Source organism: Carettochelys insculpta, chromosome 2, assembly GCF_033958435.1.
Source record: "Carettochelys insculpta isolate YL-2023 chromosome 2, ASM3395843v1, whole genome shotgun sequence".
Lineage (NCBI taxonomy): Eukaryota > Metazoa > Chordata > Testudines > Carettochelyidae > Carettochelys > Carettochelys insculpta.
The window spans coordinates 105,733,246-105,756,428 of NC_134138.1; the positions used below are offsets into that span (position 1 = coordinate 105,733,246).

General features: G+C 44.5%; 1 protein-coding gene across 6 annotated transcripts in view; it reads right to left on the bottom strand.

The window, feature by feature from the left end:
* RTTN (rotatin) overlaps window positions 1-23,183 on the bottom strand; it is a 194,422-nt gene that overhangs the window by 123,587 nt on the left and 47,652 nt on the right. For all 6 annotated transcript variants that reach the window (XR_012644470.1, XM_074987517.1, XM_074987516.1 and 3 more), the window contains 7 exons: window positions 22,528-22,644; window positions 18,069-18,208; window positions 17,758-17,929; window positions 16,345-16,444; window positions 6,336-6,424; window positions 3,068-3,185; window positions 2,651-2,747 (listed from right to left, as the gene is read on the bottom strand). Coding sequence is in view for 5 of the 6 variants with exons in the window: in XM_074987517.1 (XP_074843618.1) it covers window positions 2,651-2,747; window positions 3,068-3,185; window positions 6,336-6,424; window positions 16,345-16,444; window positions 17,758-17,929; window positions 18,069-18,208; window positions 22,528-22,644 (833 nt within the window). In the remaining variant the exon portion in view is untranslated. The remainder of the gene's footprint in view (window positions 1-2,650; window positions 2,748-3,067; window positions 3,186-6,335; window positions 6,425-16,344; window positions 16,445-17,757; window positions 17,930-18,068; window positions 18,209-22,527; window positions 22,645-23,183) is intronic.

The following is a 23,183-nucleotide window of genomic DNA, read 5'->3' on the forward strand; positions in this document are numbered from 1 at the left end:
GGTGGCCCGAGCCATGGTGAGGCTGGTTGGAGGATAGGGAAGGAGGCTCTGGGTAGGCTGGGGGAGACCCATGTCTCCTAGTTGGTGTACGCAGCATAAGGGGAGGACTTCTTGAGAGCAGCCCTGCAGCCCTGTCCAGAGAAGGGCTGCGGTGCCAGGTTTTCGCTGCTGCCTTTCCCCTCCCCTGTGGGGCTGGCTCCGCCCCTCCCCGTGCCAGGGATCTCGGCCCCGCTGTCGGCGCCGCACTCAGCACGCTCATCTGCGGTGCCGCGTGGGTGGTCTCCTCCGGTGCCTGCAGGCTACGGGCCTGTTGGCCCTGCACCGTTGGTGCCGCGGGGGTCTGTGCCGCTTGCGGCGGTGCCGCCGGTTCTGGCGCTTACCTGGCCACTGCTCTGAATGCGCGGGCCAGCTGTTTAGTAATCGGAGGCTCAGCCTCTGCCACGTGCGTTGCTGCGCTGCCGCTTGCTTGTGACTGCGGCTGGGGGCTGTGAGCTACGCCCGTCCCGCTCGCTGTGACCGCCGGCAGGGATCGGGCTGGAGAGAGCTTCCTCCGTTTCTGCACCGAGGGGGTGAAGGAGACCACCTTCCTTTTATGGAGCCCTGTGGGTCCCTCCGGTTGAGGCCTCTCCGGCATATCTGGCTGGAGGGCCTTATCAAACAGCAGCATTTTCAGCCGCATTTCTCTGTCCTTTCTGGCTCTGGCTGTGAGCTTTGCACAGAAGGAGCATTTCTGGGTGACGTGTGATTCCCCCAGGCATCTGATACATTGACTGTGCCCATCAGAGGCCGGCATAGCTTTGCAGCAGGACTCACACTTCTTGAATCCTGAAGAGGACATTGTGGTGAGTCTTTGAGCTGTTAATAGGGTACTTAGCACCTTCTCTGTGCCTGTTCCCCTCTCACGGACTCCAGCCTGCCGCAGCAGGCGGCCTACTGGCCTCCACGTCCCCGGGGTGCCTCCGCTCCTCCTCTCGTTTCTAAGACTTTTATATATATTATTATTTTTTTTTTGTAATAAAGAAACAAACAATTTTACTAAGAACTCTGAAAGAGAACTAAACTGAAAAACTCTAAATACACTGACTCTGGCCGCAGCCTGAGCAGATTCCATCTGCAGCCAATGGCGGTTAAGAAGGAACTGGCGGGGACCGGATCGCGCACATGGCCGGGAGTGCGCATGGGAGCGGCGCGCGCCGGCGCATGCGCGGTCCGGCAGAAACTGCTGGAAAGATCCGATCTGCGGCACCGGGGCAAGCCCGACACCTATCGTGGAGCACCCACGGGGACACTCGAGGAAGACGCAATATTTTATTTCCTTCCACCTCTGTAGCTCTTCAGAAGATATTTCTGAACAAACAACTACATTCCCATAATATGAATTTATTAACATTGACTTTATGCATATTATACATATTCTACATGTAAAAATCAAAATATTTGTTATATAATGTGTCTTGTATGATAATATTACAATGGCATATTAAAATGTGACAACTGGTTCAAATTACTTTTATATGAAGAAATACAGACTTAACAACTCTTTCCAATAAGTTTCAAGTATATGAACGGCAAGAAGACAATATCAACCCATTTCAATTATTTAAATTTATTTTGAGGGATGAAACATATATAAACTGGTCATTTTTTGATAGAAGTAAGTATTTCTAAACAGAATCCCAGCTACCAACGAAGCAGTGATTTTTTTTTAAATTTAAAAGAACAGAAAGATGATCCAGAGCTTACTGTTCAAATTGGTGAATACAGTTACAGAAACAGTATGCAAAAAAAAAAGGGGGGGTAGGGGGGACAGCACTTGCAATAATATAACAATTTAATATACACAGAGAATTGTTACAAAATATTTATATTGCGGTAGCATCCAGAGGCCTCAGTCACTTTGTGGCTGTATTATGGTAAGCACCGTATGAACATGACTAACAAAGTACTTATCAAATTGTAAGAAATGGTTATATACTTCATTAATGTATTCAAAAATAAAAGTACAAAGAATCTGCTGTAAAGTTAAAGGAAATGTCTTATGCCTCTATTGGAGTTATTCATTGTGGCTGGGTCTACAAGTGTCCCTTCCTTTTGAAAGGTGCATGTTAATGAGCAGGTTTGAAAGATGCTAATGAGGCACTGCAATGAATATGCAGCGCCTCATTAGCATAATGGCGGCTGCGGCAATTCGAATGTGGGGCTTTTCGAATCGCGCGCTGCCCATGGAGACGGGACCTTCTGAAAGGACCCCCCCCACAGTTTTCGAAAGCCCTTCCTCCTATCTGGTGATCATTGCAGAGCCTCATTAGCATCTTTCGAACCTGCTCATTAACGTGCCCCTTTCGAAAGGAAGGGGCATGTGTAGACCCAGCCTGTAAGTTCAACAACTCAACAGCTGGATCAGAACCATGACAGGAGGCCATTAAAACTTAAATCCATTGGCATCGATATAGTAGCACCCTTTCATATCAAAAGGCTTTAGATCAGGCTCTTTATTAAATTTTGTAGGACAAATATTTTTAAGAAAACTATACAGAAATAAATTTTGGAGCAGATTTTCAAGTCTACATACCACCATCAGAAAAACCCAGATTTTGATACTAAGGGATAACAAAAAGAGATAAAATTAAATTGCTATACTTTAGCTCACCAGATTTCTTTTCGTGCTACTTCATCAAACAGTAGAAGACAAAGAACTGCTGCACTTTCAGTCAGAACAGCACAGTCATCTTGGAATATCAAGGAAACTATATAAAAAGATAGAGTTAAAACACTCTTCAACAAACCATTGATAATACAACATACTGATGTAGCTCTTTTAACTCAAAAAGTGTACTAACTTCAACAGGAACAGAATCATGGCTCAAATCAATAAGCCATTTTTTCTTAAAATGTGATGCTACCTGAAGTAGCCAAAGATTAAATCCTGTGCCAGAGGAGAGTTTGATATTTTGTTTGCTTGCTTGTTTTGGTGGGGGAGGGGAGCATATAACTACGTAATCACATTTCAGACATTTTCTTTCTGTTCAAAGAATACCAAAGCCACTTCAAAGCTTTTCCCAATTACCTCTCAATAATGTGAGCAGGATAGAAGGCTGCTGTGCTAATGACAGGCGTATAACTGGATCAGCATATACAAGTTTTCGCAGAAGCGTAAGGCATGGCAACACAATACATTCCATGATCTGCAGGAGATTGGAAAAAGTATGTTAACGTAGGCTTCTCTACACGTACTACTATATAGTCAATTACATGAGAAAACTCTTAATTAATGAATAGTAGATACTGACATTGTAGGAATCAACACATTTCTACTATTTATGCCCCTCCAAAGATCAAAAGCACCAATACCTTGAAAACTATTAACGAATCGGAATGAATATGGAAAGGAGTATATCCAAAGTGGCTGTAACCAATTCAGCAGCAATTTTTAATTACTTCCAAGTGTAAATAGATACTTTTTTCTGTACCTCTAACCTCACAGTCATCTTTGAACGTTCATTTCAAAGAACACAATTAAAGTCCTTTCCATCTTCAAAAAAATTTGCAAATAGTTCTAGTTAAATAAAGTGTAATATTTCATGTTATGGCATTTTTCACCTGCAGATCTGAAAATGGCTAAATTTTATCATCCTAAAATTATAGATATGAAAACTGAAGAACAGATAAATGAGGTAAATTGCCCAAGATCAGAGAGTCTGTGGACAGGCTAGAAACAGAACCAAGGCCTCATTCAAACCATAAAAAGCAGAATACATAGGAACAGTTTGTCCAGTGAACATCAAGAAAAAAAGCCAGTATCTCTTTCAGACATCAGTATATCAGAGACTATTCCACTACTTTACATTCCTTGGTTTCCATACTTAAGATCTGTTTTGTGACATCTGCTAGCATCACTAAAGTCTGCTTCCGAGGTTTTGTTTAATTCTCTGCTCTTTCCAATAGCTCACTGGCAGCCCCCTCAAAAGGATACTGTACATTTTAAAAAATTATTGAAAAATTTATATTGCAACATAACTTAGTGAAGCAGTTTGAGAAAATTTATCTTATTGTATGTGGTTATTGTATGTTATTGTATGTAGTCAATATCTAAGTACAAAATAAAAATTAATTGAATGCATGTGTTCACTAAAATACAGTCTCATTGCCCCAAGGGAATTCCCTTCAGATCAGAGTAGACACGCTGGTTGGGAGTTTGCACTGATGCAGCTGATACCTAAAAACCACCCTTGAACTGTGACTGGAATGACAGCCCTGGAGACTGAATTTCTCTAACAACAGAACAGGTATCAGTGACAGACTTAACCTCACAAAACTTTTAATATTCCAATTTTAGTCTAGTCTTCACTCATGATGGATATTCAAGATTTTTGTGATCTATAAGGTTCATTTTGAAAGTTGAAGTTAGAGACTTTGCCTTCTTTGACAATCAATATACCTCTCTCTCCTACCTGTCCACATTGAGCACACCATAGATAAATAGATGAAAAACCAATCAGAAAAGGAGGAGACAAAATTAGTGATTGTTTACTGTGATTTCAAAATTTGCTATGCACATATTCAAACCCTCCTTCTCACCCCCAAATTAAGAGTAAAGTTTTCAGACGTGCTTAGACGTGACTTTTAATGTGACATAGGTTCTTGGATAATTTCAGCCCTAACTTTTGACCCTACATTCACAACCAGTGCTCTTCCTCAATCCTACATATTAATCAAAACAAAAAAGCAGTCCAGTAGCAGTTTAAGGACTAACAAAAAGGCCTGAAGAAGTGGGTCTATGCCACAAAAGCTCACCACCTAATAAATTATTTTGTTAGTCTTTAAAGTGCTACTGGACTGCTTTTTTGTTTTGATAGTATATAGACTAACATGGCTAACTTTCTGTTACTGCGTATTAATGGATTTCTACTCTAATATTATATAACAAAAATTCTGCTCTCTTGCATCAGTACGATAGTATTAATGATCAATAATTCCAGAAGTCAAACAGATTTTTCTCTTGCTATTATACATATTGCACAAAAACATGCTGCAATTCTAAAACAAAATTGTTAAAAGAGAATTGTAGGAATTAAATGTCTTCTGCTGGTCCTTGTTGATTTAGATCAGATAAGATACTTTTATCAATATTTAAAAAGATTTCTTCATAAACTTCTAAAAACTTCAGTCAAATTCACAAGTGTTATGGGGACGTCTGACTCGGGAGGAAATTTTGCTACCCAAAATTAAAAATTCTGTGCCAAAAATTTAAACATTCTGCACATTTTATTTTTCAGTAAATGTAGAGGTTCCAGCATAGCAGTGATGATAATAGGCAACTGAATGAAGGGGAGAGAACACACTGAATGCCCTACCCAGAGAGCAGATTTGGCTGTAAGACTACATATGAACCAGATGCAGCACAAGAACTGGTGTGCCACAGAAACATCCCAGGGCCCTGATCCTCCACACCAGGAGCACTGAAATAACAAATGATAGGGACAGAATCTCATATGCATGCCCAATCCGACTCACAACCCAGGTGTGGGGCAAGCAGACTCAGACTGATATGATCCAAGTGTAAAGGGGCTTAGTGTGGGGTGATCAGGTTCTGTGTGGGGAAAATCTGTATATGACCTACTCAGCTGTGTGGGAAGGGGAGCTGGATGCGCAGACAATCTCTGAGTAGAGGGGGGTCTTGGTAAAGAACAGTTAGAAATCTTGTGGGGACAAGTGAAGATGGGCTTGACTCCTGGGCCTCTCTGCCCCCAGGAGGGCTCACCATGGCTGGGGGACAAGGGGCAGGGCTCCCTTTCCCTGGTGGAGCTCCCACCAGCAGGACTCTGCTCCTGGCCACCCAGGGGCTCTCTGCTCAAGCAACATCCGTGGGCCTGCCTAACCATGGATGTTGACAGAGTTTCAACCTGTATAATGATAGTTAAATTGAAGAACAAGCTTCCAAGGTTGTCTACAGAATTCTCCCTGCTGGAGGTTTTTAAGTAGTGTGTGTGAAAGTACCTGTCAGGAGTGGTCTAGTCTTATGTGGCCCTGCCTCAATACAGAGGGATAAACTCAATGTCCACTTGAGGTCCCTTCCAGAACATTTCTATGAGTCTTTGTTAATGGGAATAGTGTTCCTTCCACCATAATTTAGGTAACTTAACTATACGAACTACATATACGGATTAATAGAGAATCTACCCTAAGCAAAGTCCAAGTGAAAAAAAACAAGCATACAGCAAGATTACATACTTGTGGTCTTACATGTGCATGATATTAATGCAATTAATGTACAGAAAGATATCGAGTTCTACTACTTTTACTGCAACATTTTAAAAAAGTCATTATATTTTTACCTTGCCATCACGATGTACACATTCATTAAAGTAAACAAATAACTTATCCATCACACCCAGTTTTTTTACAACATCATGCTTTTTGGTATCTGTAAGAAAAAAAAAGTTAACAAAAACCAGGAGTTGCGTATCAATTTTATATTGACCTTCCTCTGTAGGAGCACACACTATTTTAATCCTGGAGAGATGTACTAATTTTATATAACCAAATGCCAAAACCTCTGGTCTGCACTACAGTTTTGTCAACAAAATGTGTGGAGCATCTATACTCAAAATAGAACAACAGATATTTTGGAGCATAAGCTTCCATTGGCAAGACCCGCTTCATCAGATGCATCAGGTTGCATCTGATGAAGCGGGTCTTTGCCCACGAAAGCTTATGCTCCAAAATATCCGTTAGTCTATAAGGTGCCACAGGACTTCTTGTTGTTCTCGAAGATACAGACTAACATGGCTACCTCTCTGATACTTATACACAAAATGTCTTGTCAACAGTCTGTCGATAAAAAGCGGTACTTCTGCCGACAACATTCTGTCTCTCCACAATGAGGAATAAAGCCCATGTTGACAATGTCTGACAACAAAAAAAGCTGTGTAGATGCTTCAGGAGGTCATCTGTTCACAGACAAGTCTTCTGGTTCATCGGGCAGCCCTGTTTGTTGGCCCTTCTGTCAAGAGAGTGAGTGAAGCGCTCTTTCAATCAGCTGTTGTGCGTGGACGTGATCTGTCAACAGAAATTTTGCTGGAAGAGCTCCTCTGACAATAGCTTCTGTTGACAGATCGCTATAGTGTCTATGTACAGAACTGGTACAGCAAGGTAAGCCTCCTCACAGACTTGTAAACCTACTAAATATAAGAGTTCATTAACTCATTTCCTTTAGCATGAAGTGGAGATTAGAGAATGATTTTTACCATTATGCCTCATGTGAAAGAATCTGTACCTCATTGCCAGTCTCTTGCATATACTGGCCCCTTGGATTATTTTATTAAATACTCTGAATACTAGTTTAATCAAAAGCTAATGACAAGGATAAACTCTTTGGGGGAAGAGTCTTTTTATTTGTACAGAGCCTAATACCACAAGGCTCAGGTTCATAAGAGGAGTTCCAGTAGCAGTCTCAATAAAAACCAAAAATAAAGGAAAAGCTGGATGAAATCTCATCTCTAATAAACCAATGGCAAAACTTCCACAGACTTTGATGGAACTAGGATTGCACAGCAGCCAACACAGAATGTAGCTCATTCAATGTAAAAGAATTGCATGTATCTATCTGACCTACCAAGAAAATGCTGAATTTGATACTTGGAAGGCCAGAATTTTGCATTTCATGATACAGAACTGAATTAGTGCCTGGTTTCTTGCCAACAGAAAGACACAGTACTTTTGTTACTGGAATGTGACTAGATTGTGTACAGATCAGATCAGATCAGATCCACTTTTGGAATGTGCCAGCGCACTCTACGTAAAGTCTGGTGCTCCTGCGTTTGGCTTACAAAGTGACGTGGGACCACCCATTGGATCAAAGAATGTTCCCTTCAAAGTATGAATGCCTTCACTTAAATTTGTTCTTCTTAAAATTTAAATATTTCCCTCTATATGCTCCAGATTATCCCACAGATTTTTTTTTTAGACTCATGATACAAATTTACTAACCATCACTTCAAACAAATTTTATAGAGCATGGAATGGAACATCGCTTTCCAAAATCTACTACATTAAAAAAAACTCAAGAAATATATAAAACTTATTCATCATAGACAGTGTAACCATAGAAGCTAAATTTGATTCTGTCAAAATCACATCCAACTCATAAAGTGACATTTCAACCCATTTTAATTGTAGACAGCTTTGTAGGATTACACAGAGTAAAAGAATGTTATGTAGGTGAAGTCTTGGCACCATTCAGGTCTTGGCCAGCAAGGAACATAAAATTCAGAAAGACAGAAGGAATGCCGCATTCAGAGTCAAACACCTTTAGCACTCTTGGGGTGTGTCTACATGGGTGCAAATCTTCGAAATCTTCGAAACAGCCATGCTAGCAGCCATTTTGAAGATTACGAAGGGGCGCTGAATTGAATGTTCAGCCCCTCACTAGCATTAGGATGCTTCTGGTCACAACGTCGCTTTCAAAAGCTGCGGGTTAGTGCAGCTACACAAGGATCCTTTCGAAAGGACCCCGCACCCCAATCAGTGAGCGGGATAAGGGGATTTCGAAAGGTGCGGGGTCCTTTTGAAAAGGACCCCCAGCTATCCGTGCTGAGCTGCGTGCTTTCTAAAGCAGCGCTTTCGAAGCGCCATGGCTGGAAGCGTCCTAATGCTAATGAGGCACTGAATATTCAGTTCAGTGCCTCATTAGTAATCTTCTAAATATGGCTGTTTCGAAGATTTGTGCCCATGTAGACACAGCCTTGCTTTCTATACATGATAATGTACACTAATGTAATGTAATGTAAACTGTTCCTCGTTAGCTGCAGTTGAATCTCTACTGTGCCAAGACACATGAGTTGAGACCCATGGTGAGAATGACCAAGTCAGACTTTACCACACAACACTTTTCATAAATAAAAGCAATAGTTACTTGCTTTCTTTCAACTTACTCAATGTTGTACTAGATTCTTTAATGTTGAATAGCAACAGAGAGGGACCTGTGCTAGTCTATATACTATCAAAACAAAAAGCAGTCAAGTAGCACTTAAAAGACTAGCAAAATAATATATTATAATAAAAATAATAATAAATTATTTTGCTAGTCTTTAAAATGCTACTTGACTGCTTTTTGTTTTGATAGATTTTTTTTAAGGGGAAGATCTAACTGAGCTGAGAGAAAAAGAGAAGTTACTCACCGTAGTAACGATGGTTCTTCGAGATGTGTCCCCATGGGTGCTCCACGATAGGTGTCAGGCTCGCCCGGCGCCACAGATCGGAAATCTTCCAGAAGTTTCTCCTGGATCGCGCATGCACCGGCGCGCGCCGCCCCCCTGTGCGTCCCCGGCCACGTGCACGATCCGGTCCCCGCCAGTTCCTTGACCAACCGCCTCGGATGCTCCTGAAAAACACTAGACAGAGATCCGAAGTGGGGAGGATGAGCGGGTGGTGGAGCACCCACGGGGACACATCTCGAAGAACCATCGTTACTACAGGTGAGTAACTTCTCTTTCTTCTTCGAGTGGTCCCCGTGGGTGCTCCACAATAGGTGACCACCCAGCAGTAACCCAAGTAAGGAGGTGGGTATGTGCAGCTTGCCCCCGAGAGGACTGCTGTCGACAGACGGATATCCTCTTCGAATACCCAAGGCAGGGCATAATGTTTGGCGAAGGTGTCATAGGATGACCAGGTCGCCGCTCTACAGATGTCTGTTAAGGCGATGCCCTTGAAGAAGGCTGTTGACGCCGCCACCGCCCTGGTGGAGTGAGCCCTGGGCGGGGCCAGCAAAGGAGTCTTTCGAAGTTCGAAGCACATTTTTATACAGGACACAATGTGCTTTGAGATTCTCCGGGAAGAGAGACCTTCTCCTTTTGACCCAGGAGCGAGAGAGACTAGAAGCCTGTCCGTTTTCCAGAAGGACTTAGTTCTGTCTGTGTAGAAGGCCAACGCCTTCCTCACATCTAGGAGATGCAGGCGTGCCTCCTTGCCAGAGCTGTGAGGCTTCGGGTAAAAACGAAGGTAAAACTATTGGCTCGTTAAGATTGGACTTCGAAGAGACTTTTGGAACAAAGGCTGGGTGCAGCCTTAAGGTTACCGCCTCCTTTCAGAATACTGTGCAGTGCGGCGTTGCCATCACTGCCGTGAGCTCACACACCCTGCGGGCTGACGTAGTTGCAAGGAGGAAGGTTGTTTTTATTGTAAGGAGACGTATGGGAACTGTGGCTAATGGTTGAAAAGGTGGACCCGATAGCGTGCTGAGCACCAAGTCCAAATTCCACGATGGTGGAAGTGGTTTCCGAGGGGGGGTACAGGTTTACCAACCCCTTCAAGAACCTGGTAATGATAGGATGGGCGAATACTGTGGGCCCTTCCTCCGTATGCTGAAAAGGCTGATATAGCAGCAAGGTGGACCTTTAGCGAGGCTAGAGAAAGCCCACCTCTCTTGAGGTCCAATAAGTATTCTAGTATTACAGGTATAGGAACGTCAAAGGGAGCTAACTGCTTGGCGGAACACCAGGCTGTGAAACGGGTCCATTTGTGTTTGTAAGTCCTCCTGGTGGAGGTCCTTCAGCTACATTCCAGGACTTGTTGTGCTCCCTCCGTACATGTGCTCTTTAAGGAGCTGAGCCATGGATTAGCCATGCTTATGGGTATAGACCTTAAGGGTGTGGGTGCACTATGGATCCTTGAGCCCGCGGGAGTAAGTCCGGCACCACCGGTAGAGGGAGCAGCAGGCAGTCTGACATGTGCAGAAGCAAGGGAAACCATTGCTGCCGATCCAAAGCAGGACTATGAGTATCATGAGAGCTCTCTCCCTTCTGGCTTTGTGCAAGACCTTGCGGATAAGCACTGTGGGGGAAACGCGTAAAGTAGGGAGCCCTTCCATGAAAAACATGAATGCGTCCCCCAGGGACACCCGCCCCACTCCTGCCCTGGAGCAGTGCTGGGGACACTTTTTTTTTTTTTTTTGTACTGGGTGGCAAACAGATCTATCTGGGGGAACCCCCATGTATGAAAAATGCTCTGTAGCAGATCGGAGCGGATCTGCCATTCGTGCGTGATTGCGAAGCGCCTGCTCAGCTGATCTGCATTCACGTTGTGAGCGCCCGGCAAGTATGAGGCTTTCAACGTTATGTTGTTGGCGATGCACCGATTCCACAATCGGAGTGCTTCCGCACATAGGGCACAGGATCGTGCTCCTCCTTATCGATTGATGTAGAACATAGTGAAGGTATTGTCGGTATTGAATCCCGACTACTTTGCCATGTAGGTAATCTCAAAAATGTTTGCAGGCGTTGAACACTGCTCTGAGCTCCAGTATGGATATGTGCAGTGTCTGTTCCACAGGGGACCACAGCCCTTGCGCTACCTTGTCACTGATGTGCGCTCCCCAACCCACGTGGGAGGCGTCAGTAGTAAGAAAAAATAGAAATTTGTGGCTGGAGAAAAGGCACCCCCACTAGCAGATTCTCGGTATTTTCCCACCATGCCAGGGATCTGCGCACCTCTGTTGTGCGCGACACCACCCTGTGGACAGTGCGGGATGGCAGTTTGTAAACGCTCGCTAGCCAATGCTACGGGCTTGACATGTGCAACCTGGCATTCTGTACCACAAACGTCGCTGCCGCCATATGGCCCAGCATCTGTAGGCACGGTAAGGTCGGCACCATGGGGCTCTATGTAATGACTTGCACCAGCGAACTGATTGCACGGAAGTGGGCGTCGGGTATGTACACCCTTGCTGTGATAGAGTTTATGCGTGCCCCTATGAACTCTATATGTTGTGTGGGTTCGGACTTTGACTTTGCGAGGTTGATGACTAGGCCCAGCGAAGAAACGTGTCCGCTGTGACGCGTATCATGCGTGAGACCTCTGCCTTCGAGGTCCCTTTTAGGAGGCAGTCGCCCAGATATGGGAGAAATAAACACCCCCTGTCTGTGCAGGTAGGCTGACACCACTGCCAGGGTTTTGGTAAAGACTCTGGGGCCCGAGGAGAGGCCGAACGGAAGAACCCTGGGCTGGAAGCGCTCCTGGCTGACCGTGAAGTGGAGGAAGCGTCTGTGTCCCGGGTGGATCGTTATATGAAAGTAAGCATCTCGTAAGTTGAGTGTTGCAACCCAGTCTCCATCGTCCAGTGCCATGAGTATCAAGGCAACTGTGATCATCCGAAAACATTGCTTGCGCAAGTAACGGTTGAGGCCCCGAAGATCTAAGATGGGCCTCCAGTCTCCTGTTTTCTTCTCTGATAGGAAGCAGCATGAATAAAAACCTTCCCCTGGAATTATTCCAGCACTCTTTCCACCGCCCTTGTGAACATAAGGTGATTCACCTTCTGCTTGAGCCTCGCCTCGTGGCAGTGCCCCTGAGGTGAGGCCTGGTGAGAGGCTTCGTCGGTGAAAGCGACTGGGAGGGGATCGCGTAACCGTGGCTATGATCTCCAGCACCCATGTGTCTGTGGTGATCTTTTGCCATTGGGAGTGGAACGGTCTGAGGTGATGATGGAACATGAGATGAGAGTGGCATTGAGCGAGGGTATAGATAGTGCAGCCCCCGACATACCCGTCAAACTTGTTGCCTTTGAGGCCTGACCCGAGGGCGTACGGCTTTGTTGAGAATGTCGCCTAGGGTTCTGTACTGTTGCCGCTATTGATAGCATCCTGTGGCTGTAGCCCCGTTGACATTGAGCATGCTGTGGTTGTAAACGTAGCGTCTTTGCTGAGGATAACATTTTTCCTTCCTGTATGGGGGAGTATAAATGCCCAAGGTTCTAAGTGTAGCTCTCGAGTCCTTACTGGAGTGAGGGACCGAGTCGGTTGAGTCTGCAACACAGCTTTTGTGTATCAAAGGGAAGGTCCACGATCTTCGCCTGTAGGTCCCTCGATATACCCGACGTCTAGGGCCAGGATTCTCTATGCATGACCACTGCTGTAGCCGTTGAACATGCCGCCGTGTCCGCCACGTCCAGGGCGATCTGGACTCCCGACTGCAATGCTGCGTAGCCCTCTTGAACAATCACCTTTAACACTGGCTTTTTGTCTTCCGGGAGTGACTCCATGAGGGGAGTAAGCCCGGAGTAATTATCAAAATTATGGTTTGTTAGGTGTGCCCATAATTTGCCACTCTCAATAGAGAGGCCCATAGGAGAGGAATATACCTTCCTGCCAAACAGCTCTAGCTTCTTAGCATCTGTGTCTGATCCCCCGATTTGTACTGAGAAGCCTTTGACCTCTGCTGGGACGACTCGACCACCAAAGTATTTGGTTGTGGGTGCCTGAAGAGGAACTCCATGCCCTTAGCCGGGACGAAGTATTTGTTATCCGCTCTCTTGTTCGTAGACGGAACAGAGGCAGGAGTCTGCCATATAGTAGTGGCTGACTCCAGAATGGCGTCGTCCAGCGGAATAGCAATTTTGGATGAAGCCAGGGGTCTGAAATTTTTCAGGAGTTTGTGATGTTTCTTCTGCTCCTCTGCCATTTGAATGTCTTGCGTGAAAGTCACCCTTCTAAACGGCTCCTGGAAGTGTTTAAGGTCATCGGGGGGAGAGACATCCCCAGGGGCCATGGCCTCATCTGGGGAGGATGAGGAGGAACCACTAAGGTAAACCTCCCTCGAACCCTCGGGTTCCTGCGGTCGATGATACACTTGGTCGCCGGAGGATTGTGAAGGAAAGTCTTGGGGTTCTAAAATTAACTCCCCTTGAGACAACTGTGTTTCCGTCCCCGATCGGGAGTGCCCGCAGGGGTATTGAGCGGCCGGGGGGGGGGGCGGGGCCTGCTCCGGGTGTAGGACTGTGGTTTGTCTGCGTCCAGCATGATAAGGACGACCATGGCAGCATGGGCAAAGGTCTGAGGATGGAGACCTAGACCACTCACGGGGTGTGTACCCCCGATGTCTGGGAGAGCGAGACCTCTGCGACGACACAGATAGAGGTGAAACTGGCTTCTGATAGTACGCCAGGGGATCCAATCCCAGAAATGGTGAGGGTGGCCCAAGCCATGGTGACATTGGTTGGAGGAAGGGAGAAGAAGGAGTTTGTTTGTTTTTTTGTTTGTTTTTTTTTTCGGATGGGCCGGTGGAGAGACAGGCCTTCGGTGCAGCGTGTGAATCTCAGGGGGAGGGCTTGGTGCTAACAGCAGCACAGCCCTGTCCAGAGATGGACTGCAGTGCTGGGTTTTTGATGTTGCCTTGCCCCTCTGCTGCGGGGCCGACACCGCCCTCTCCCGTGCCGGGGATCTCGGCCCCGCTGTCAGCGCCGCGCTCGGCACCGTTAGCTGCAGTGCCGCGTGGGTATCCCCCTCTGGTGCCTGCAGGCTCCATGCCTGGCAGCCCTGCACTGCTGGTGCCGCGGGGGTCGGTGCCGCCGGTTCTGGTGCTTGCCTGGCTCACGCACTAGGCGCCGCGCGTGCCAGCTGTTGTATAACCGGAGGCTCAGCCTCTGCCACGTGCACTGCCGCTTGCCCGAGTATGCGGCTGGTGGCTGCGTGCTCCGCTCATCCTGCTCGCTGCAAACGCACGGCAAGGATCGAGCCAGGGAGTTTCCTCCATTTCTGCACTGAAGGGGTCAGAGAGCATTTTACGCGTCATCGCTCTGTCCTTCCTGGCCCTGGCTGTGAGCCTAGCACAGTGAGAACGCGTCTGGGTAAGCTGTAATTCCCCCAGGCGTCGGATGCCTTCGCTATGCCCCACGGAGGCCAGCATAGCTTCACGGCATGACTCACGCTTTTTAAAACCTGAAGAGGCCATTGCGGTGAGTCCTTTATTGTTAACAGGGTACTTAGCACTTAATCCGTGCCTTTCCACCCCAAATAGTGATCACCGGCCTCCGGCTTCTCTTCTCCGCTCCTCTCTTTTTTTTTTTTTTGCTGATATTCTCTTTGTCTTTGCCTTCTCTCTCTCTCTCTCTTTTTTTTTTTTTTTTAAATAACCAAAAACAACAAATTGCACGTGGAACAAAACCACTAAGTAATCTGACTCTGGCCTTAGCCTGAGTGGATTCCGTCTGCAGCCAATTGCGGTTGAGAAGGAACTGGCGGGGACCGGATCGTGCACGCGGCCGGGGGTGCGCAGGGGGGCGGCGCACACCGGAGCATGCGCGATCCAGGAGAAACTGCTGGAAGATTTCCGATCTGCGGCGCCGGGCGAGCCCGACACCTATTGTGGAGCACCCACGGGGACCACTCGAAGAAGAAAGGTAAGTTATAAGAACTTTTGGAAAGCTCATTCCTAAGGCTATTCACTCTGTCTGTGTCTACACTAGCAAATTCTTTTGGAAAATCCGGCGCTTTATCAAAAGAACTCACAGTGTGTCTACACACAAAATGAGCTCTTTCGATCCAAAATCAAAGAAAGCGGCTGTTTTTCCAGAAACCCTCTTCCACTCCTGGATCAGGTAGAGCACCTTCTTTCGAAAGCTTCTACCAAAAAAAAAGCTAGTGAAGATGCTCCAGGGGCACTTTGTTCAAAAGAGCAGTCCTCATGGTGCCAGAGTGTTCAAAGAGCAGATCGCTCTTTTGATATCCTTTTTTGTGTGCGGATGAGCTCTGTCAAAGTTGTTTTGACAGAGATCTTACAGGAGAACTTCTTTCGAAAGATCATTGTAGTGTAGATGCAGCCTCTAGGTAAGTCACAGCAATGTTCTGGTATGGTTATGGTCTGAAGAAGTGGGTCTGTCCCATGAAAGATCACCTAATAAATTATTTTGTTCGTCTTTAAACTGCTACTTGACTGCTTTTTTGTTTCAGTGTATAAACATTAGCCAAAGCCTCAAGCCACTTGGATAAGCGAAGACTTTATTGTTCCACTAGCTGCTCATGTTCTTAAGGGACACTGAATCAAATCAGTTAAACCCTGACGTCGCCCACTGGAAGAAAACACTGCAATCTTAAAAAAAAGTCTCGGCCAAAAATGGAATAAAACTGGGCTCCTTCCACTCAAGGAAGAAATAGCTAGCATGGAAGCAATTACCAGAATCATTATCACTAATAATCAAGAATAAATTAGGTATGAATTCCAAGAAAGAAAAGGAAGGTAAGCCATGTTGACTGGGACAATCTAAAAAGTCCTACTTTAAAATCCCATCATCAGGTTCATCTTAACTTTGCAGAATTATACTTGCCCCTCACCTAGGCAGAGCCACTCCCCACCCCCGCCCCCAATGGGAGAATAAAATCTATGTCCCTCAATCTCAAGCATAACAAAAGCAAGCAAACAAATTTTGAACTTGGGCTGTGAAATTTTCATGACAGATTTGCAATATTGGTCAGGTAATATAAGTGGAACTTAGGTAGTTAAAAGCTGAAAATAGCATTCCAAGCAGAAAACCCTTTCACAAGCACATGAATCAATACTTCCAGAAGACTTTACCTTGCATAATTATAGCTAGCTGCTCTGCTGCAGACTTTCTCAAAACTAGGTCAATAGTTTCAGAAGTAAGAATACCATACAGTTTTTCCACTGTCTCATCCTATTAAAACAAAGTCATATTTAGAAATACATATTAAACGTCTCAAACAGTAAACTACCCCACTTATTCCCTCAAAGTGTAGGGAATATAACAAAAGATATGAATAAAATACATGACTACAATCCACTCTTATAAAATCATTACAAACAGCATAAACATTCACTCCAGAACCCATCATGGTATGATCTACTGAACTTCTGAAGAATATCTTAAGGAACGGAAAACTAGCAATTTCCTGCATGTAGCAACTGGAAATAACAACAACAACATACCAAAGTATGCAAATACTGTCATTTCAAAAAAAGGATATTTATAGTTATATTCTTCTTTCATGCCTATATTCATGATTATATGATGGAATTACCTACAAAAGCATGGAACTACAGTCAATAGTCCTATATCCTACATTCAGTATATGTGAATGCTTGATATTTCAGTGCATATACTTTTAGCTAAATACAAAAGACTATCTGTAAAATGGCTTGTGGTTAGGGCAGTTACTAATTAAGTTTGACATGTATAAATAAATTTTAGATCTTAAGGTTTTGCTTTAAACCAATGGTAAACTAGGTGGCTGGATTATTTTTATGTCAGAGGAAGTGTCATCTTTCACAGGTCATTCAGCATTTCAATTTACTTCACTGGTGGACGTTTGCTTCTGTTAGTTGCCTGCAGTCCATGAACTTCCAATCTAGAGTCCAACAGCCATAGCAGGTCTTGGATTTTGATTTATATTATAGATACAAGATTTGCTTGTATGATAAGGAACTGTCTAAGAAGGAACTCCTGACTGACTGCTGGGACCAGGCAAGGACTGAGCCCAGAACCTAGCCAGAACAAGCAATTGTACTGCCATGGGCCCTGTTATACTGTTTTAAAGTAGTGTCTTCAGGGAGGAACCCTTAGTAGAAGACAGTGTGTGTGTCAGAGACACAGCTAGCGGGCCAAGTCATTGAAGACCCACGGAAAAAAACACTGGTGCAGGAGGGGAGAGCTGGAGGCATTCATAAAAAGGTGGACTGTGGTCCAAAAACTAAGGAATGGGAGACCCTCACTATACTAGAAGGGGAGACTCACAAGGGGTGGGTATTGACCCCATCACACATCTTATAATATAGAAACTGCTCTTAAAGTTTGTAGGATAGGGACTCTCTGGAAGACTTCTAAGGGCAAGACAATTTCAGAGAAAAAAAAAGATTACTATAATCTGAAGAGGGTGGAGTAACTGATACGCAGCAGCCTTCTCACTTGAAGTTAATAAGCAGTTCAAAAATGACAGACTGACAAAATATGTTAAAAGATGTTTCAGTCACCTTAAAAACTGACTCTTTTGTATCATCCAACTTCAGCTCGATAGGTCTTTCCACAATAAACAAGTTAGGAACACTGGAGAAAACACTGCCATGCAAAGCGGGGCGTTTCAAGCTGGCTCCTTCTTCATTCATGACATGGAAAGTTAGATGTTTCAGTGCCATTGAACGGACTCTAAGGAAACAAAGTACTAAGAATCAGGGTTCTTTTCAGTGGAACCCTTTAACTCTTTATATGTAAAATCAGTCTAACTGCTTACACTTGCTGATGTCATGTATCAATCACACACAAAGTATTACAGGACATTACTCACAACTGCTTTTTTGAGAAGAGAAGCCGTAGAGCAGCCTTTAATCTAGTTGTTCTAGGGAGAATCCCTTCACCATTGTCAAAAGCTGTTTCACTTAGACTGAGGATGCAGTTACCCAGTGTCTCCTCTGTGTCTGCATAACCCTAAAAATATTCAGCAACACGTTCAATAGTTTGCCTAATTAAGAAACAAGCATGTCTGCTTTTGACAAAAACCAAACTCTTATGAATGGAAACTGATTTCTAGGTAAAATTAAACTACGGTGTGCTAAGTACTTCCTATGAAACAGTCTTGGAAGTGGACATAAGCAAGCAGCTCATAAATCTATCCTTCTTCTTTCCAAGTGCATCCAACCAACATAATATTTTAAAAGGAAGTAATTGCTTCACACACTTTCTAATTCAAATTTACACAATGATTACCTTTCCAAGCACACACCAGAATTCTCACAACTCTAAATTAAAAGTATGACACCACTTAATTTAACATAACAGCTATTAAGCATCATTGTTTAACCACATTAATTTAAAAAAATGAAATGCTTCCATAAAAGCCACGTGCGACTGTAAGGGTTCTTCAGTACCCACTGGCAGAAGGTCAACAATATTGTAACTCAAATCAGTCCTGGCATATTCACTCTCCACCTTCCACAAACACTGTTGTCATAATCTGTAATTAAAAGGCATGCCACAAAGAATCATACATAAACAGGTGACAAGATGGTTCCACATATTGCTGGACGTACACACAGGTTCGTATACAAATATTTGTGTGTGTGCTAGAAATATGTTCTTAAAATGTGTTTTGGAGGCAGTAAATAAATCCAGTCTGCCCTAAATTAAGGAATGTGGATTCACCTATTTGACTGGATTCATCACAGGCAGGGGGCAAAGAAAGTATATTTACATATAAGGTAAATCAAACTAACAGTTGGCAGTTTAGCAAGCGCCCCAGAAATCTTTCCTAATTTCTGAGGCTGAGACAATGGACTCTGGCTACTATAAGAGCAAAAAAAAAACATTTGAGTTATCTATCAGTTAGGGGGCAGTGGGTACAGCACCATCTGAGCCTGTGACAACTGGATCCTCTAAACTGTAGGGTGAGAAAAGTGTTTTTCAACCTATTTTTCTTTTTTATACCCCCCCAAAATTTTCCAGTAGATGTGCAGACCCCTTTGGATATCTTAGATATAGTCTATAGATTTTGTCTGGCAAGAGATCCAGCTTGTGTAGATGTACCTATAATTGTAATTTAGCTAATTTGCTAAAAACAGAGATGGGGATGTGGCAGCAAAGGCTGCACCAGAAAGTACATATTTGGGGAGATTCAGAGGTGCAGAGGGGGAAGCTTGGGTACACCACGCTAAAAATAGTGCTTCTGCACCACCACGGCTGTTTTTAGCAAGTCAGCTGGAGTACAGAGACAGAAATTCCTGTAGCTGAAAGTAAGAATTTGGGTTGATGGAAAGGGTTTGGCTCTAAACAAACACAGGGAAGAATGGCATGCCATTTTGTCTTATCCCTAGATATTGTACTAGACTCTTCAATTGCAATGAACCTCTCATATTTGCTTAGATACATACAAAACTACCCACTATTTAACATTCTATCAAAACAAAAAGCAGTCAAGTAGCACTTTAAAGATTAGCAAAATAGTTTATTAGGTGAGCTTTTGTGGGACAGACCCACTTCTTCAGACCATAGCCATATCAGAAAAAGACAAAAGAGATAAAAAAGAAAAAGATAATCAAGGTGAGCAAATCAGAGAGTGGAGGGGTGGGGGGGAAGGTCAAGAATAGACTGAGCCAAGTATGCAGACGAACCTTATAGTGACTATAGTATAGACTGAGTCACTATAGGGGCTCGTCTGCATACCTGACTCAATCTAATTCTTGACCTTCCCCCCGCACCCCTCCACACTCTGATTTGCTCACCTTGATTATCTTTTCCTGATTTGTCCTCCTTGCTTACTGTTTTTGGTTCTCTGTGCCTTAAATATTAAGTCTGTTTTGGTCTGAAGAAGTGGGTCTGTCCCACGAAAGCTCACCTAATAAACTATTTTGCTAGTCTTTAAAGTGCTACTTGACTGCTTTTTGTTTTGATAGTGTATAGACTAGCACGGCTCCCTCTCTGTTACTATTTAACATTCTAACATTCCAACATTCCACATTTTGGCCTGACTAAATGAATATTACATGCTTATCTATAGTCACCCAATCTTGAACTTTCGTCTCCTTTTGTAACATAACAATGTGAAGAATATAAGAACAGCCCTACTGGGTCAGATGAAAGATCCATTTAACCCAATATCCTGTCTTTTGACAGGGTCCAAAACCAGGTGCCCCAGAGAGAATCAACAGAGCATGTCATCACCCATTCCCAGCTTCTGACAGAGGCTTAGGGACACTGTCTGCATCCATCTTGGCTAACAGCCAATGATAGACCTATCTTCCATGAATTTATCTAATTCGTTTTTGAACCCTGTTGTAGTCTTGGCCTTCACAACAGTAAGGAGTTCCATAGGTTGGATTGTGCATTGTATGAAAAAATACTTCCTTTTGCTTATTTTAAACCTGCCGCCTATCAATTTCATTTGGTGACCCCCTAGTTCTTGTGTTATGAGGGCTATGTCTACACTAGCCCAAATGGCCCAAATGCAAATGGCCATTTTGAAGATTACTAATGAGGTGCTGACATAAATATTCAGCACCTCATTAGCAATGTCAGTGGCCGTGGCTGTTTGAAATTGCCGCGTCTCGCTGCTGTGTGTCTCGTCCAGATGGCGCTCCTTTTCGAAAAGATAGGAATAAGGGGATTTTGATGTTCCCGGGGTCCTTTTGAAAAGGACCCCCATCTGGATGCGCTGTGCGGCAGCGAGCTGCAGCAATTTCAAAGAGCCGCGGCCGCCGGCATGCTAATGGGACGCTGAATATGATTTTCAGTGCCTCATTAGTAATCTTCGAAATGGGCATTTGCATGGCCATTCTGAAGATTTGGGCTAGTGTAGACATGGCCGAGGAGTAAATAGCAATTCTTTATTTACTTTCTCCACAGTCATGATTTTAAAGACCTTTAGTATATATTTTTGAAGGTGAAAACTCCTAGCCTTATTAGCCCCTCCTCACATCGCAGCTATTCCATATACGTAACCATTCTGTGCCCTTTTCTCAACCCTTTCATATTCCAGTACACTAAGGTCTCAGAGTACGCGACCCTGCTCTTATGCAGCTGACCCCCGATTCCTACAGTAAACCCTGGAAATGCACGATTTCCAGTTTTACTTAACTGACTCCCACCTCTGGCCCTGGCTCAACCCCACCTCCCCCCCAAGCTCCACACAGCTCTGGCTCAACCTCCCCAGCCCCGGTTCAACCCCCTGCCGGCTCACCACCTGCGCACAGCTCCAGCTCACCTCCCACAACTGGCTCCAGCTCAACACCCCCTCCCGCCCTGCCCTGGTTCAAACCCCTTGCATGTGGCCCCCGTTCCATCCTCCCACCCTGGTTTAACCCCCCCACCCCACACACACACGGCCCTGGTTCCATCCTCCTGCCCCAGTTCAAACCCCTCGCATGTGGTCCTTGTTCCACCTTCCCACCCCAGTTTAAACCCCCACAGGTGGCTCTGGTTCCATCTTCCCACCCTGGTTCAAACTCCTCGCGTGCAGCTCCAGTTGAAACCCCCACCCTGGTTCAAACCCTGCCCCTTGCCCTCCCCTGCAACCTGCTCACCACCCCTGCGCACAGCTCCAGCTGAACTCCAGCCCTTGCCCTCCTGCAGCCCTTACCCACCCCAGGCTTAGCCTCCCACAGCCCCAACCCACTGCCAGGCTTAACCCTCCCCAACTGCACCCCCCAACCCCAGGATTTAGCCTTCTGCTGCTTTCCTGGCTGCAGAAGGTGTGTTCCGCCGGGGAAAAAGACGGACCCCCATTTACATGAAATTTGGGTTACAACAGGATGCATGGAACAGAACCCTTGCATAATTTGAGAGTTTACTGTATACCTTTGAGATGGGACAACTAAATCTACATATAGAGGCAATATGATATGTTATGTTGTATTCTTGATCCTTCTCTTAACGATACCCAACATTCTGTTCACTTGTTTGACTGCCACTGCACATTGAGTGGATGTTTTCAAAGAACTATAATAACGACTCCAAAATCTCTTTCTTGAGTGCTAACAGCTTATTTAGATCCCATCATTTTGATACGTGTAGTTGCTATTATGTACTCCAATCTGCATTACTTTGTTTTTATCATCCTTAAATTTCATTTGCCATTTTGTTGCCCAGTCATCCAGTTTTGTAAAATCCTTTTGTAGCTTCTCACAGTCGGTTTGAGACTTCACTATCTTCAGCAGTTTTGTATCATCAGCAAATTTTGGCACCCGACTGTTTACCACTTTTCTCTACATTGCAAGAGTTCTTATGGTAAAGTAATCAACCTCAGCTCTGGATACCTGTAAAATTGGAACGATGGGATACAGCGCCTCAATAAATTTATTCCAGGTCAGTGCTGTCATCATCAATCGCCCCTGCAGGAGATACAGCAGAATGGCCTTGGCAGCAGAATTCACCTGCTCAACAACAAAGAATAAAATAATGTAATAAGTAAAGAATGTGGCTCGTTCAATTTGTTCATCCCACAGTATGAAATTAAGCTGTGCCTTCTAACTTTGATATCAATGTGTTTTGAAGGAGAAAACACATGCAATTAAAGGTAATCAAAGTACACTAGAATCTATAACTTGCTAGTTTACTATTGTCATTCAAACTTGAGCTATAGGCTTTATGGCATAACTGCATCGGTCAAGGGTGTGAAGACTGTGGTCCCTTATCAGCACAGCTGTGAAGGCAGAAGTCTATAGTGCAGAAAAAAAATGAACTGATAAAGCTTCACTTTAACTTTATAGCTTGTTTTGTTTCTGGGGATGGTTTTACTATATGTGCAAACTTCCCCATTGTAGCTGCACCTACACTATGAATTGTTTCAGTGTAACTTTAACAGTGCACGTGAACCTCTTTAATACCAAAATATTGGGAAACAGGATATGCCAAATTTTGGGAATTTTCCGGACCATGGGTGTTTGGCACAATGAAGGATTGCACTGTATTT